This window comes from Sinohyriopsis cumingii, chromosome 1 (genome assembly GCF_028554795.1).
Source record: "Sinohyriopsis cumingii isolate HCF-2022 chromosome 1, ASM2855479v2, whole genome shotgun sequence".
Lineage (NCBI taxonomy): Eukaryota > Metazoa > Mollusca > Bivalvia > Unionida > Unionidae > Sinohyriopsis > Sinohyriopsis cumingii.
Window position 1 is genome coordinate 160,051,552 of NC_142961.1, and position 15,756 is coordinate 160,067,307.

At 34.7% G+C, this 15,756-nt stretch overlaps 1 protein-coding gene across 1 annotated transcript; it reads right to left on the minus strand.

Moving 5' to 3' along the window:
* Window positions 1–1,044: 1,044 nt before the first annotated feature.
* Window positions 1,045–15,552, minus strand: LOC149808238 (uncharacterized). Its single transcript, XM_089950198.1, has 2 exons — window positions 15,093–15,552; window positions 1,045–1,603 (listed from the first exon to the last, which is right to left on the minus strand). Exons 1-2 carry the CDS (start codon window positions 15,516–15,518, stop codon window positions 1,364–1,366), a joined length of 666 nt encoding a protein of 221 aa, XP_089806324.1. The 5' UTR covers window positions 15,519–15,552; the 3' UTR covers window positions 1,045–1,363.
* Between the last annotated feature and the right edge of the window lie 204 nt (window positions 15,553–15,756).

The following is a 15,756-nucleotide window of genomic DNA, read 5'->3' on the forward strand; positions in this document are numbered from 1 at the left end:
ACAAACGAAAAATGATGTATGGTTATATGGGTGGATGGACAGACGAAAAAGGATGTATGGATATATGGGTGGATGGACAGACGAAAAAGGATGTATGGATATATGGGTGGATGGACAGACGAAAAAGGATGTATGGATATGTGGGTGGATGGACAGACGAGAAAGGATATATGGATATATGGGTAGATGGACAGACGAAAAAGGATGTATGGATATATGGGTGGATGGACAGACGAAAAAGGATGTATGGATATATGGGTGGATGGACAGACGAAAAAGGATGTATGGATATATGGGTGGATGGACAGACGAAAAAGGATGTATGGATATATGGGTGGATGGACAGACGAAAAAGGATGTATGGATATATGGGTGGATGGACAAACGAAAAATGATGTATGGTTATATGGGTGGATGGACAGACGAAAAAGGATGTATGGATATATGGGTGGATGGACAGACGCAAACGGATGTATGGATATATGGGTGGATGGACAGACGAAAAAGGATGTATGGATATATGGGTGGATGGACAAACGAAAAATGATGTATGGTTATATGGGTGGATGGACAGACGAGAAAGGATGTATGGATATATGGGTGGATGGACAGACAAAAAAGGATGTATGGATATATGGGTGGATGGACAGACGCAAACGGATGTATGGATATATGGGTGGATGGACAGACGAAAAAGGATATATGGATATATGGGTAGATGGACAGACGAAAAAGGATGTATGGATATATGGGTGGATAGACAGACAAAAAAGTACGTATGGATATATGGGTGGATGGACAGGCGGCAAATGGTCTGATAGATAGGTAGATGTAAAAAACAAGTAGAGATAGGTACATAATTCCCGCAGTAAATGTACTTTGTGATTTCCAAAGCTAACATGCATCTCAGAATAGAGAATTTGCATGTAGTTATTTTAAACTTTCTGCTAAAAGACTAAGACAATTCTTCAGTCCGAGATTTATTCCTATATAATCAGTGAAACGGGATATTGCATTCAAATTAATATAAAAAGGTACTATTGCCATTTTACACGATAACAGTGTGATTTGTTAATTTAATACGTGTTACGAAAGTCCTTAGATCTAAAATAATTTTTTTCATTACTAGAATTAATTTACAAATCAATGCACCAGAATAAAGAAGCTCAAGAAAATTCACAATTTCTTCTACGAATCGAAAATAATTTAAACAATCCATCAGATATAATACATGCTAGTTGAAATACATTTCAAAATAAAATCAAAAGTTACCTATGTTGTGGCCTTAGTTTATCATGTAACTGGATTAAAATCAAAGAAAGCTGCCATAAACGTCATCTACAAATATCTATCTATGCAAAGATCAGCTTAAATCGAGTTCGTTTACATCATAGCCGTAGTCCGTGGAATAATATAATCTCCCGTCACTCAACTTTATTCCCTTTTCTGCATCTAACAGAGACGTACCGAAGCAGGGGTGCGTTCGATTCAGAGGCACGCCTTCCACATAGGCAGCCATCGCCGTCATCCGTTGAAATATGGATTTCCATGGAACTCCTTTAGAAGTCGACACACTATCCATCACCTTGGTGTCGCCTGGTGGCTGCGAAAAGAAAATGCATTTTCATTATTCTGCATCTATTGCTTAATGCTTATATAGGTATTTGTGTTTACTGTACCTACCACATAATTCGGTTATGGCACAGCATTTGAACGTCATGCAAAAATAAATGGTAGAGAAGTGAACTGCGGTGTGGATTCGGTCTCGGAATCCGCATGTTTAAAGGTTTGTAGTCACCATTATTTCACTCCATTTTAATAAACCATAAGGAATCGCTTCACCATTATAAATCTGGTTCCCGGTTTGGCTTTATCGGCATAAGTCATTTACGATCTCTCTCTCTCACTCTCTCAATCTCTCCATTTTCTTTTTTGGGGTTATGCTGGTTTATTGATATTCATGAAAAACGAGGAAATCTTATTACAGACATGCACTGGTGAAAAGAGAACGCAGTAGGTCTTTGTTTTCGCCCGTGGCTTGTCACGATGGGCTGGTCTTTCGCTTTCGTTCGAAACGGTATCTAAAATAGATTCTTCAGAATAGTTGTATTTGATAGGATCTTTTCTGAAGTTGGAAATTGTCAGTGGCTGTACATTTGAAAAGTACCAATATTGATCACCTTATGGTGGTTCATTAGTTGTGTCGGTTGGCAATAAGCGGAGGTAAATTATTTTCGAAGGGAGTGTTTGGGCTCGTTGTACAGTCAACCTTATGGATTATTAATAGAAGCTGGGTAACATTTTCAGACAATAGGTACCAAAAGTTTCTGAATAACAGTAACCCCTATGTTTTGTTGCCATGTAAATGGTGTCCAAATATAGTACTTGCAAGGCCATCCATAGAAATAGTCTAATTTTATTTTTTTTATATAAGACAAATTCTAAAAAGAAAATATGACAATATACGGTAAAAACAAATTGCTCTTATCACTGTCCGTGTCACTGAGATGACTTAGGCTTTGTTCAACGCCGAGTTTGTTAATATGGAAGTAAAATAAATCGAACTTCATTTGACAGAAATTGACAACGTAATGATATTAGATATTAAATCAGTTGTTTTATAAACGATGAAAGTTAGACGTTATGTTACCCGAGCATGTTTTCAAAACTCAAAACATTTTATGTTGTAATACATATCATAAATGAATCTTCTTGAACTATAATGTGTGCACTAAAACAAAATAATCTTCCACGCTTCAGATTTTACACTTTAGTCTTAACCCATATCCGAAGTCCTGTACGACATATTTTTGCCGCCAACCGTTTTAAACGTTTTAACGGAAAATTAACTCTGCTACAAGAGCGACTAGAGGAAAAGCTAAAGAACTGCAATAAATATCCATAAATTACAAAGTTTAATGTTTTCTGCGCACAAGTATAACGTATATTTAATTTGCATTGTTTGTTTTTTTACCTTTGTCTATAACTGAGGGTCGGAGTTGAGACCTACCTGAATGTCATTTCTTCTAAACATGTTTACTTGGGCTTGAGTTCAATGTATAGCCTTGATTCCTACCTTGGAAGAATCTAGAAACGGAGTTTGTTTACAGTTTGTGGTATATTTCCATTAAGATGCTGGTGTTTTATCAGAAAGGGTTTCTGTGACATTGGTCGAATGGGGATGTATATAATGTTGTTTACATCAAAATTATTTATTCCTATTTTAACAGCTGTCTTGTGGATTAAGTTTTTTTTATAGCTGTATTAAGGTATTTGAGAGAATTTATTTATTTAAATTGTTAATTGGAATTACAAAGTGCTCATCATACTTTGGGTCTAAATCGACTATTTTGGGATTATTGCGAATTCATTTAAAGACATTATGGATCATATCATTGTAATGCATAAGGACTATTAGCACTTCGGCACGTTCTAGGTTATCGGCAAATCAGCATTTTCAAGGCTGGAACTCATTTGGAAAAGTATATACTTTTGGACTTGTGATAGAACTTGTAAGACTATTCTGGATTTAATTCACAATACTGAAAACTTTTACTTTGTAGTCTAGGGAAATAAATTTTTTTATTGACACTGACTAAAGTTGTTGGTTCGCGCTCTTTCTATTACTTATGACCATAGAGTAGTAACACAAGATCGTAACATGCAGGACCGCCAACTACATTTTTCTTCGATCTGCCATATTCATCTGTGCATGATCCTTAATATTAGATACATGTGATATGACGTATTGATCTGTGCCAGATTTATAATATCATATTCATGTGAATTATCAGTAGTATAAAATCAATCAAATTGAATGGTTTCATGATTTTTAATTTTGTAGATATGAATAGAAAGTTCAGATATAATTTAAATAAAGTCTCGCAATGATGGGAAAAGCCGCAAAATTACTTATTCCATCGCCTACCTTCTAGCTTCTCAAAACAAAAAAACACACACACACACACACACACAACCCCGTGGTTTACATGAAAAGTCCACAGCGGTTGTCATCATGCATCTAGGAACGGCGACAAACGGGGAAAGAAAACAAACAAACAAGATGTATGGTGTACGGATATGGTCGAGTTTGGGATCATCGTAATATCTGACTTCCGATTCCAACAGTAAACCGCCAGATTACTTGCTAATTATAACAACGTCTTTTCAGTCAATCAAAATACAAATTACATGTTTCTCGTTTACTATGACCCTAGCTTAGGATTTAGGATGACCCTAAATTGGAATGCACTGCGTTCCACACAAAAAATACGTTGACCTTGCATTCGAGTTTTGAATGACTATAAATTCAAACGCAGTGTTCCACAAAAATATTCTTTGACCTTACATTTTATTTTAGGATGACCGTAAACTAATAATATTGGACTCGAATTCAGTGTGACCTTTAATTAATGTTATTAAGTTCTATTTTAGAGTGACCCTTAATTAATAACATTGGGCTTAAATTTAGCACGACCCATAATTAATGCTTTTGGGCACGAATTTATGGTGACCTTTTAATAATATTAGGTTCTAATTTCGGGTGACCCTAAAATAATAATATTGGGTTCCAATTTAGGGTGACTCTAAAATAATAATATTAAAATAATAATATTAGCATCAAATTAGGGATTATCCTGAAAGTGGTCTAAAATTTATTATACATTTGTCCTTCATGCTATATATCCAGTACATAGAACACGTCGCATCGATGAGGCGGTATTGTGCCGATCGCGTACATGACATACATGCATGACTCGTGCATACTTCCTGAAGGGTGAATGAACCTCGACTAGAGTGTATACCCTGCCATTGTCCACTGATCGTGGAACAGTGAATGAACCTCGACTAGAGTGTATACCCTGCCAGTGTCCACTGATCGTGGAACAGTAAATGAACCTCGACTAGAGTGTATACCCCGTCAGTGTCCACTGATCGTGGAACAGTGAATGAACCTCGACTAGAGTGTATACCCTGCCAGTGTCCACTGATCGTGGAACAGTGAATGAACCTCGACTAGAGTGTATACCCTGCCAGTGTCCTCTGATCGTGGAACAGTGAATGAACCTCGACTAGAGTGTATACCCCGTCAGTGTCCACTGATCGTGGAACAGTGAATGAACCTCGACTAGAGTGTATACCCTGCCAGTGTCTACTGATCGTGGAACAGTGAATGCACCTCGACTCGAGTATATACACTGTCAGTGTCCACTGATCGTGGAACAGTGACTGAACATCGACTAGAGTGTATACCTTGCCAGTGTCCACTGATCGTGGAACACATTCTTATCGAGTGTGTCGACCTTCATCCTATGAGACAGAAGTATTTTCATGTGAACTTGATGAATAAACTTTATAGTTAATGAGACATCTAAGAAAATTAGACTTTATTGAGGGAATGTGGTTTAATATATCCAATGTTTAAAAAAACAATTAGGAATTTTACATGACACCTTTATCTTTCATGTCGAATACCTTTTACAACATTTTACCATTTTTAACTTTTATATTGTATCTTGTATTTAGTGTTTATATTTATTTTTAAGGGTTTATACTCCAAAAGCCAATGATATGATAAACGTACCGATAGAGTTTTTCTATGATATCATAAACATACTGATAGAGTCTTCCATGACATCATAAACGTACCTATAGAGTCTTCCATGATATCATAAACATACTGATAAATCTTTCTATGACATCATGAACATATCAATAGAGTTTTCCATGACATCACAAACGTACAAATAGAGTCTTCCATGACATCTTAAGCATACCAATAGAGTCTTCCATGACATCACAAACATACCTACTGAGTCTTCCATGATATCATAAACATACCTACAGAGTCTTCCATGACATCATAAACATACCGACAGAGTTTTCCTTGATATCATAAACATACCATCAGTCTTCCATGACATCATAACATACCTATACAGTTTTCCATGATATCATAAACATACCGATAGAGTCTTCTTTGACATCATAAACATACTAACATAGTTTTCCATGACATCGTAAACATGCCTATAGAGTCTTCCATGATATCATAAACATACTAACAGAGTTTTCCATGACATCATAAACATATCTACAGAGTCTCCCATGATATCATAAACATACTACCAGAGTTTTCCATGACATCATAAACATACCAATAGTCTTCCATGACATCATAAACATACTGATAAATCTTTCTATGACATCATAAACATATCATTAGTTTTCCATGACATCACAAACGTACCAATAGAGTCTTCCATGACATCATAAGCATACCAATAGTCTTCCATGACATCACAAACATACCTACTGAGTCTTCCATGATATTATAAACATACCTATAGAGTCTTCCATGACATCATAAACATACCGATAGAGTTTTCCTTGATATCATAGACATACCATCAGTCTTCCATGACATCATAACATACCTATACAGTTTTCCATGATATCATAAACATACCGATAGAGTCTTCCTTGCCATCATAAACATACTAACAGAGTTTTCCATGATATCATAAACATACCAATAGTCTTCCATGACATCATAAACATACCGATAGAGTCTACCATGATATCATAAACATACCAATAGTCTTCCATGATATCAAAAACATACTAACAGAGTTTTCCATGATATCATAAACATACCAATAGAGTCTTCCATGACATCATAAACATACCGATAGAGTCTTCCATATCATAAACATACCAATAGTCTTCCATGACATCAAAAACATACTAAAAGAGTTTTCCATGATATCATAAACATACCGATAGAGTCTTCCATGACATCATAAACATACTAACAGAGTTTTCCATGATATCATAAACATACCAATAGTCTTCCATGACATCATAAACATACCGATAGAGTCTACCATGATATCATAAACATACCAACAGGGTCTTCCATGACATCATAAACGTACCTATATAGTTTTCCATGTTATCATAAACATACCAATAGTCTTCCATGACATCATAAACATACCGATAGAGTCTGCCATGATATCATAAACATACCAACAGGGTCTTCCATGACATCATAAACGTACCTATATAGTTTTCCATGATATCATAAACATACTAACAGAGTTTTCCATGATATCATAAACATACCGATAGAGTCTTCCATGACATCATAAACATACTAAGAGAGTTTTCTACTATATCATAAACATACCAATAAAGCCTTCCATGACATCACAAACATACCGATAGAGTCTTCCATGACATCATAAACTTACCTATGTAGTCTTCCATGACATCATAAACATGCCTATAGAGTCTTCCATGACATCATAAACATACTAACAGAGTTTTCCATGATATCATAAACATACCAATAGTCTTCCATGATATCATAAACATACTGATAGAGTCTATCATGATATCATAAACATACCTATAGTTTTCCATGATATCATAAACATACCAACAGTCTTCCATGACATCATAAACATACCGATAGAGTCTACCATGATATCATAAACATACCAACAGTCTTCCATGACGTCATAAACGTACCTATATAGTCTTCCATGATATCATAAACATACTGATAGAGTCTTCCATGATAACATAAACATACCGATAGTCTTCCATGACATCATAAACATACTGATAGAGATTTCCATGACATCATAAACATATCAATAGAGCTTTCCATGACATCATAAACATACCGATACAGTCTTCCATGACATCATAAACATACCGATAGTCTCCCATGATATCATAAACATACCGATTGAGTCTTCCATGACATCATAAACATACCGATAGTCTTCCATGACATCATAAACATACCGACAGAGTCTTCCATGACATCATAAACGTACCGATAGAGTCTTCCATGACATCATAAACATACCGATAGAGTCTTCCATGACATCATAAACGTACCGATAGAGTCTTCCATGACATCATAAACATACCGATAGAGTCTTCCATGACATCATAAACATACCGATAGAGTCTTCCATGACATCATAAACATACCGATAGGGTCTTCCATGACATCATAAACATACTGCTTATCTTCATTACATGTTTCAGTTGAATATTGATGATTACACAATTTCTTTCCAAGGAATAGATGCTTCGTCAATCTTTTCAAAGCTATCCATATATTCACATGGGCACATGTCTATTCTCAAACATTTAGGTTGCATACGTTGAAACATTATAACCGTAATTTTTAACTTACAATTTTTTAATTCTTTGTCAGATATTCTACAAATGGACCCCATGATCCTAAGATAACAACAAATATGGATTGTTTTTTTTTAACATATTTTCTTTTTCTAAAGATAGCGAACATGCAGACTGTAAAATCCTTGATGAATAAAATGCGTTTCTCGTCATTGCCGTGTATGATTTTTACCTCTTAATGAATAAAATGCGTTTCTCGTCATTGCCAGGTATGATTTTTACCTCTTGATCGAGATCATTTCTAACAAATTCCAGGGGAAAGAATACTCCATAAATTGACAAGATATGAATGAAGAGTCGCATGAAAATCTGAATAGTAGGGGAAAAAATCGCAATCGTTATGAGCTGGACCTCCACATTTGCCCCTTAGATGACCTTGCTAGTGAACCTTACTATACACTATCACTTTCTCTAAAATATAACACACGTTATTTGATCTAAAATGTTTTTCATCGTCAACCCTAAATACCATAGTATTTGCATTTTTTTATTGCTTAAATTCACAATAATGAAGCTTTGCGATTTTACACAAAGCATCACGATACATGTGAATGCAATTGGAACTTCTGTAAACAACTGGTTTATAATTCCTGCGTACATATGTTTAGACACCAATGCAAAATGGAACATACTTTACTTTTTCAGTATGTTCAAGTATATTCTCTGTATATATAAGGTCAACACTTTTACTAAGTCGCAACAAACAACACACGAAACCTTTGGTCACAGCAAACGGTGCATCAACTTTTTGTCACAGTAAATGACGAATGCAGCAGTTAGGTGAAGTTTTAAGTTTTTTCTTTCTTCTTAATTTGACGACAAAATACTTTTCAGGCATGACGTATGTCGTATTATTTATAATGTAATACAGAGGTCGGCAACCTACGGCACGCGTGACACAAGGTTGCACGTCAGGAGGTTTTGTGCGGTACGAAAATGGCAGAACAAAATCTCGATTTTAACAGTGTTACTCTCTTGTTTGTGGCACGCGCTCGTTCATTTTGTAATTAATCCGGAAAAAGTGACACTCTATGTAAAATAGGTTGCCGATCCCTGGTGTAATAAAATCTGGTATGCTCCGCTGATTAGTATACATTGTATAAAACGAAAACGATCTCGATATGTCATTAATTACAACATTAAATGTGCTTTCTTTCCTCTTGACCAAAAACTATCAACATTTCTAAGTACGTATGATGCGCTAACATATCTATTATATTTATCTTACACTTTCTTGAACACATTGGTCTTCCAACACATCAGTATTGTCAATGTTTACACGACATCTATCCTGCATATAACTGTATTTGTTTAAATTGTATTTTATTGATCTTGAATGATTTGTATCGACATTTTTTAAAATCGACTCGACAGCATAAAAAAGCATTCTTGTCTTCGTTTCTGACATTGGCACAGGTTTTAAATTTGTTTACCTAATCAGCTAAAATCTGTTTGTCAACTTCCCTTAAGTGAGTCATGTTTGCCTGTACTGAAAATTAAATATTCGATCCAATCAAATATCCAGTTTATTCTATCAGCTGAACGAGTTGTAAAGCAATTCTTTGTTTCAGTACAGTTCTTCGTGTGTGGCTCAACATGGACAAAGTATATGTTTAGGTCCAGACAATTGCCACACGAAAATTTATATGACATTGATTATCCTCCAGAACCATACTTTCAATTCAAGCGTAATCAGATTATGTCGTACTTTCTGTCGTATACGTCATTATTTGCATAGTTGCCTACTAAATATTTGTTCGTATGCTCTTTCATGTGTTTGATACTTTATCCTTCGCGGTTGGAATGTCTCTTGCCTAATTTGTCTTTCTGTTAATATTATGCTTTTTCACCTAAGAAGTTTTTCTTTGGACATTCTTTTTGATGATCCCTTCTGATATGTATTTGATTTTAAACCATTCTTCGCTGCTGTATTCTGAATCGTTGTGGTTCACAGATCCTGCTAAGACAACTCATTAAATAATTGAAAACTTGAAGGAACGAATCACTTGAACTGAGCGCATGAGATACATCAACTGATGTTTCTTGGATAAGTTTATCAACTATCAATATGTTATATCTACGTAGACATTAAAGACAAATGTAGACGAGTTCAATCCGGTTTTTATCCATGGCTGTTATATCATTTATTTATACAGTTGACATTTCATTCATATTGCCACTGTTATTTATATTTCATTTATATTGTTTGTTGGCTTTGGTATCGATCATAGATTTAAGGGTCATTTTGTAAACAACACATTACATAGCTAATATTTGTATATGAATATAGATTTATTTTAAGATAATTATTACATATAGGTAAATATTTTTGCTTGAATTTATCTTCAGAGCGTTGGTTTTCCCTCGGGAATTATTGATCTACCTGACGTCTGCCATCTTCTTTACTAAAATTTAAGTGAAAGACCTGATCTTGTTTATAACTTTGAATGTTCTGGAAATTAACTTTTGGCTCTCATCCGAAACCTCTTATTGTGTCTTAGTTTTTTTTTTAAATAGTAAAGTTGTTTACATTAAAATTATTTATTCCTGTCTTTAATTTCAGTCAACTTAATTTGATAGGAATCTTATTTATTGCAATTACAAGCTGTTCATTAATGCTTTCGGACTAAATCACTATTTTGGGATTATTGTAAAATCACCTAGAGACATTTTTTATATCATTGTGATTTATCAAGACTGTGAGCACATCAACACTATTTCAGGCTGTTGGTACATCATCAAATTCAAGAATGAAATTCATTCGGAACACCACTGGCATTCATTCAGAGTAATCTTTACTTTTTCCTTGTGATAGAACTTCTAGGACTATTTTGGGATTTAATTCACTATACTGTAAGTTCTATTAAAATTTTTACTTTGTATTCGAAGGAATAAATATTTTGTTGACTTGTACCAAACTGGTTTTTGCTCATTTCGTTTACTTAGTATAAGACCTTAGAGTCGTAACAACACGAAAAACGACCTCTGAACTTCCAACCGTATTATCCATAGCCGTTATATCACTTGATTTAAATAGATGAAATTTTTCAATACTGACAGAAACGAAACAATATTCTTCAAACTTTTAGCCTTATCCATAGCTCTTATATCAGCTGATTCACATAAACGAAATTTCTTCAAAGCTGCCGCTCAATATTATTCGTGGAACTTCTAACGGTATCCATAGTTGTTACATCACTTCATTTTAATATTAAATATTTCTTCAGCATTGATATGAAATAATTCACGAGCATGAAGTCTAGCCCAATCAACATGAAAATAAAATATTTTCATTTAAATCGTTCATTTTCTCAGAGGCTAGTTTACTGTGTATTTTCCATTTTAATTCTCACTGCGTGAATGTTTAACTTTTCCCTTGTCTACAATGAAAGATCATCCTTTATCTTTGCATTGTTACCCCTTTTACATTCCACTTTAAGTTTATAAGAACAAGTTTGACATTTTGGCCATCGATCTTTCCTTTCATCTCGACGTTTATATTTGTAATACTTTCTACAAGCTATTTTTATGGGTTCTCAAAGGTAGGCATAAACATCATATATGCCACATTTATACTGAGTCAACAATCATGGTTACTTGTGTACTTGCCATTAATTTCTTCCATAGTTAAGAAACAAATGACTTAAATAACTACTAGAATTACTGAAATAACTAGATGGCGATACATGTTCGTGAGTACGAACTGCTGACCTCCGATGAATTTAGTGAGCGCATATCATTGACGTTTATCACTTTTAGTAAACTGTTAATAACAAGCAATTAACTAATAGTACTTTTACTTCACTCAAATAGGAATGAATATCCAGGGTCCTCATTGATCTCACTCATCAAGAAGCACGTGAAATTTTTTAGTTTAAAAATAAACATCAAAACGACACAGATAAATTTCAACTTACTGATATAAAATAATTCAGCAGAGAAAAGAGAGAAAATTGCAGAAGGGAAAGGATTTGCTAAAGCCAGATAAAGGACGAAAAATTTAAGAGGCATGTAATTTACTGTCTAAAGAATTAAAAATTCAATTGAAAGAGAAAAAAACGCATTTACCAAGCAAGATAAAAGAAAATTTAAACCTATTGATTACGTTTGAGCGTGTGTCACAACGGCGGATACAAGCTGTAAAGGTTCTATCCCCGAAATCTTATAGTCTACCGAAACTAATGGCATTTTAAACCAGTGTATCCCTTAGGTGTGCAAGATTGAGCGTCGAAAATCTCCTTGGTGTCCAAACTGAGTCAGACTGAGTAACAAAAAACAACTTTGGTATCAAAACTGGGGGGCAAATGAAAAGTTTGGGGGTCTCTGAAGTATGATTGAGGGTAAAGGTAAACACTGTTTTAAACCATAAACCATCACTATACTGTCCTCATGTTTGCCAATTTAAAGCGAAAGCAAAATATCAGATATAAACTACGATCAAAATTATTTACCGGGAAACATTAGATACGGAGTTAATTGTTCGCTTTAGTACGTCATTTGAAGAAAACTTTAATTACAAGACAGAACAGCCATCTAAAACGTTTTTTGAGGAGATTCTAAAATTGCTTATGACAGTATCTCTATCAGACACAACCAAGGTTCTCGCTAGCTCAGAAACCAGTTAGCCCAGATTATGTGCTTATGTTCACATTTCTATACAATCAATGAAACATTTTTAAAATGGTCCATTTAACAAATGAAGATGCTACAAACATCGACAGACCTATGGTCTCCTAATATTGCTCTTGAAGCTAAACAAATGCCATATTGTAATGGGGGGGGGGGGGCATTCAAAAGTTAATTTAGTTTAACTGCATACTGTATTTATTTCTTCTTCTTGTAAACTGATTCAGACCCATCCCAGGGAGATTATAAAATTATTTTATCCTCCATATAATGTCTACAATGTTTGATGCACTGATCCATGATGCACTGCATTTCAGTAAGCAATCGGTCTATGAGTGAATTTCATTCAAATTTTGGATGGCGTACGATGTTTCTATCATACCTCCTGGGTCAACTGCAATATAGTCACATTACTGCAAACAACGTCATAATCAGCGTATTCAGTAGAGATAGCTATTAATAGCACTGATTATAGCTATAATTTTTTTCGATTTGGAACTATTGTGTTAACAATTATTTTTAAAAATATTTAGGTTTAAGAAAGGATTAAATACATTGAAAAGACAATTCAATACACTAGCAATCCGGCTAACATCAGAAGGCATAATAACTGATTGGATACGTGAACGACTACATCGACCAAAACAGACCGTATTAATATAGATGAAACATTTTTGTATCTAACGATCATTTTGTCTTTTTCTACATAAATCTTAGATGGATCACGTGTGTCCTGATCGTTTAATTCAGGAACTATTGTCATTTATGTATTTAAGATGGTCAGACATTTCGGCACACTTACGTTGTAGTGTGAGATTGAACTTTAAACCAGTTGGAGCAGCTCAGGTAATGGCTAATAAGGATAATCTTCTAAACATTTGAAATACAAAATATCCAGGTGTGTCCGAAGTCTCACATTCATATTTACTAATGGTAATTTATTTAAAAAGTCGCGTCCCTTGTCTACGCAAAAAAAATGCAGTTATCTACGTCACGTGATTTAAAATTATGACATATACTTATTAATATGACAATTTCCTTTTGCGTACTCTGTTAATCAATAAACAAAATTTTAAATATAGTACAGTTACTAATGATAAAGTCTAGTCACCCTTGGTGACTAATAAGAAGTCAGTTGGAGTAAGAATAAAAAAATAAAAAACAATAATCATCATGCCAGGATCATGGCCTTAGCACACATATATCTGGGACATGAGATTACTCTAGCTTTGCTGCAAAATTATATTTGGTGCATTTCTTTTAAGTTAAAATTAAGTAATATGTTAGGTTTAATTAGGTTTTATTCTACAACTTATCCGTTTAAAGAAAACGTTCGTTCAAAACTACCCTTTAGTATGAGGGAAAATCTATGCAGCGATCCAAATATATTCACAACAATGTACCCCCATCCTTGACCTCTTTCTTGCACTTCCTGTGAGTTGCCCGGTGAGAGTTCTAATTGCTATCTAGATTTGACTATTATAACGAATTCTGGTTTGAATCCTTTTCATTGCAAATGTAAATTTTTAATATCAAGATGTATTTTTCACAATGACAAAGTACGGGACTAAAATCAGAGTTAGGGTCACCGTAAAATCAAAATTCAGGGTCATCCTAAAATCTAATTAAAAATCCCCCTAATTCAAATTTTCGGTCACCGTCTATTACTTTAGGGTCACCCTAAATTTGAACTAACAGTCACACTAAATTCTTGACTGAGAAAGATATAATGGTTGTTTTGTTTATTTTAACTGGCCGAAAAGACATTGCTGTTATTAGCATCTGATCAGGCGATTAATATTATTCTGTTGGCGTAAGATTACTAAGTCCGACTTTTTGGGTGACCCTAACTTCGACTGTATAACCGGATAGATAAATTAATTAATAAAAGCATGCAGAAAGGATGACTGTATGTATGCATGCATGTGTGTGCGTACCTACGTACGTGCGTTATGTATGTATGTTTGTATGTATGTATGTATGTATGTATGTATGCATGCATGTATGCATGAATGTGTGCGTACGTACGTACGTGCGTATGTATGCATGTATGTATGTATTCACTTCTTTTGATTGGGTTTTGTTAGCTTGCCATATATTGCATTTTAAAATTACCATGGGATGTAAACTGTACTTTCAGACAGTTAGACACGGACGAACGAACAGATATTGACTTTATAAAGTAGGGCAATGACGGTCAAACTGTATAGCATTAATGACGTTGAACTGATTACCGGTACTACCTCGTACTGTTTGTCTCCGATTCTGCTATCCACCCTCTGCCTGTCTAGATTTCTGCACTTTTCCCGGTTACAGTTTAATTTCGACGATTCTTGGTCCAAACTGGATTTTGAATCAGGAATCTCCAATTTAGTGTTTGTGCAAGACCCTTCACTGTCATTTTTGTTCTCAGAATCTCTTTCCTCCTGCAGTGATTTTCTCCTTTCTTTCGCTCTTCTGTTCTGAAACCATATATTCACAAAATTTTCTGTTTTTCCCAACTCGTTAGCCAGTTCAATTTTCTTGTCGCGGTGGGGTTTTGCGTCCTCCAAAAATAAACATTCCAATTTCTCGATTTCCTCTGGAGTGATGAAAGTTCGTTTCCTCTTACGTTTTTTCTTGGTATCCCGGGTATAATCCCCAAAATATCGAGCCTCAAAATCTTCCATCTTCAGTATGAATTTTCTTGAATTTTATTTATACATCGGCAAATGGAGTTGAATAAAAAATGGCGCGTGTAAATTTCATCATCAGCATTTCTGAGTCAAATGCGAATTGGCTGATACCGATTCGGAGGCGCCAATGGGTACAATTTTGCATAGACCAACATTCCCAGTCCGACAAAATCATCTTTATCGATAGTGGGCAGAAACTGTCCCGAGCAAAATTATAAATTTAATACAGTAA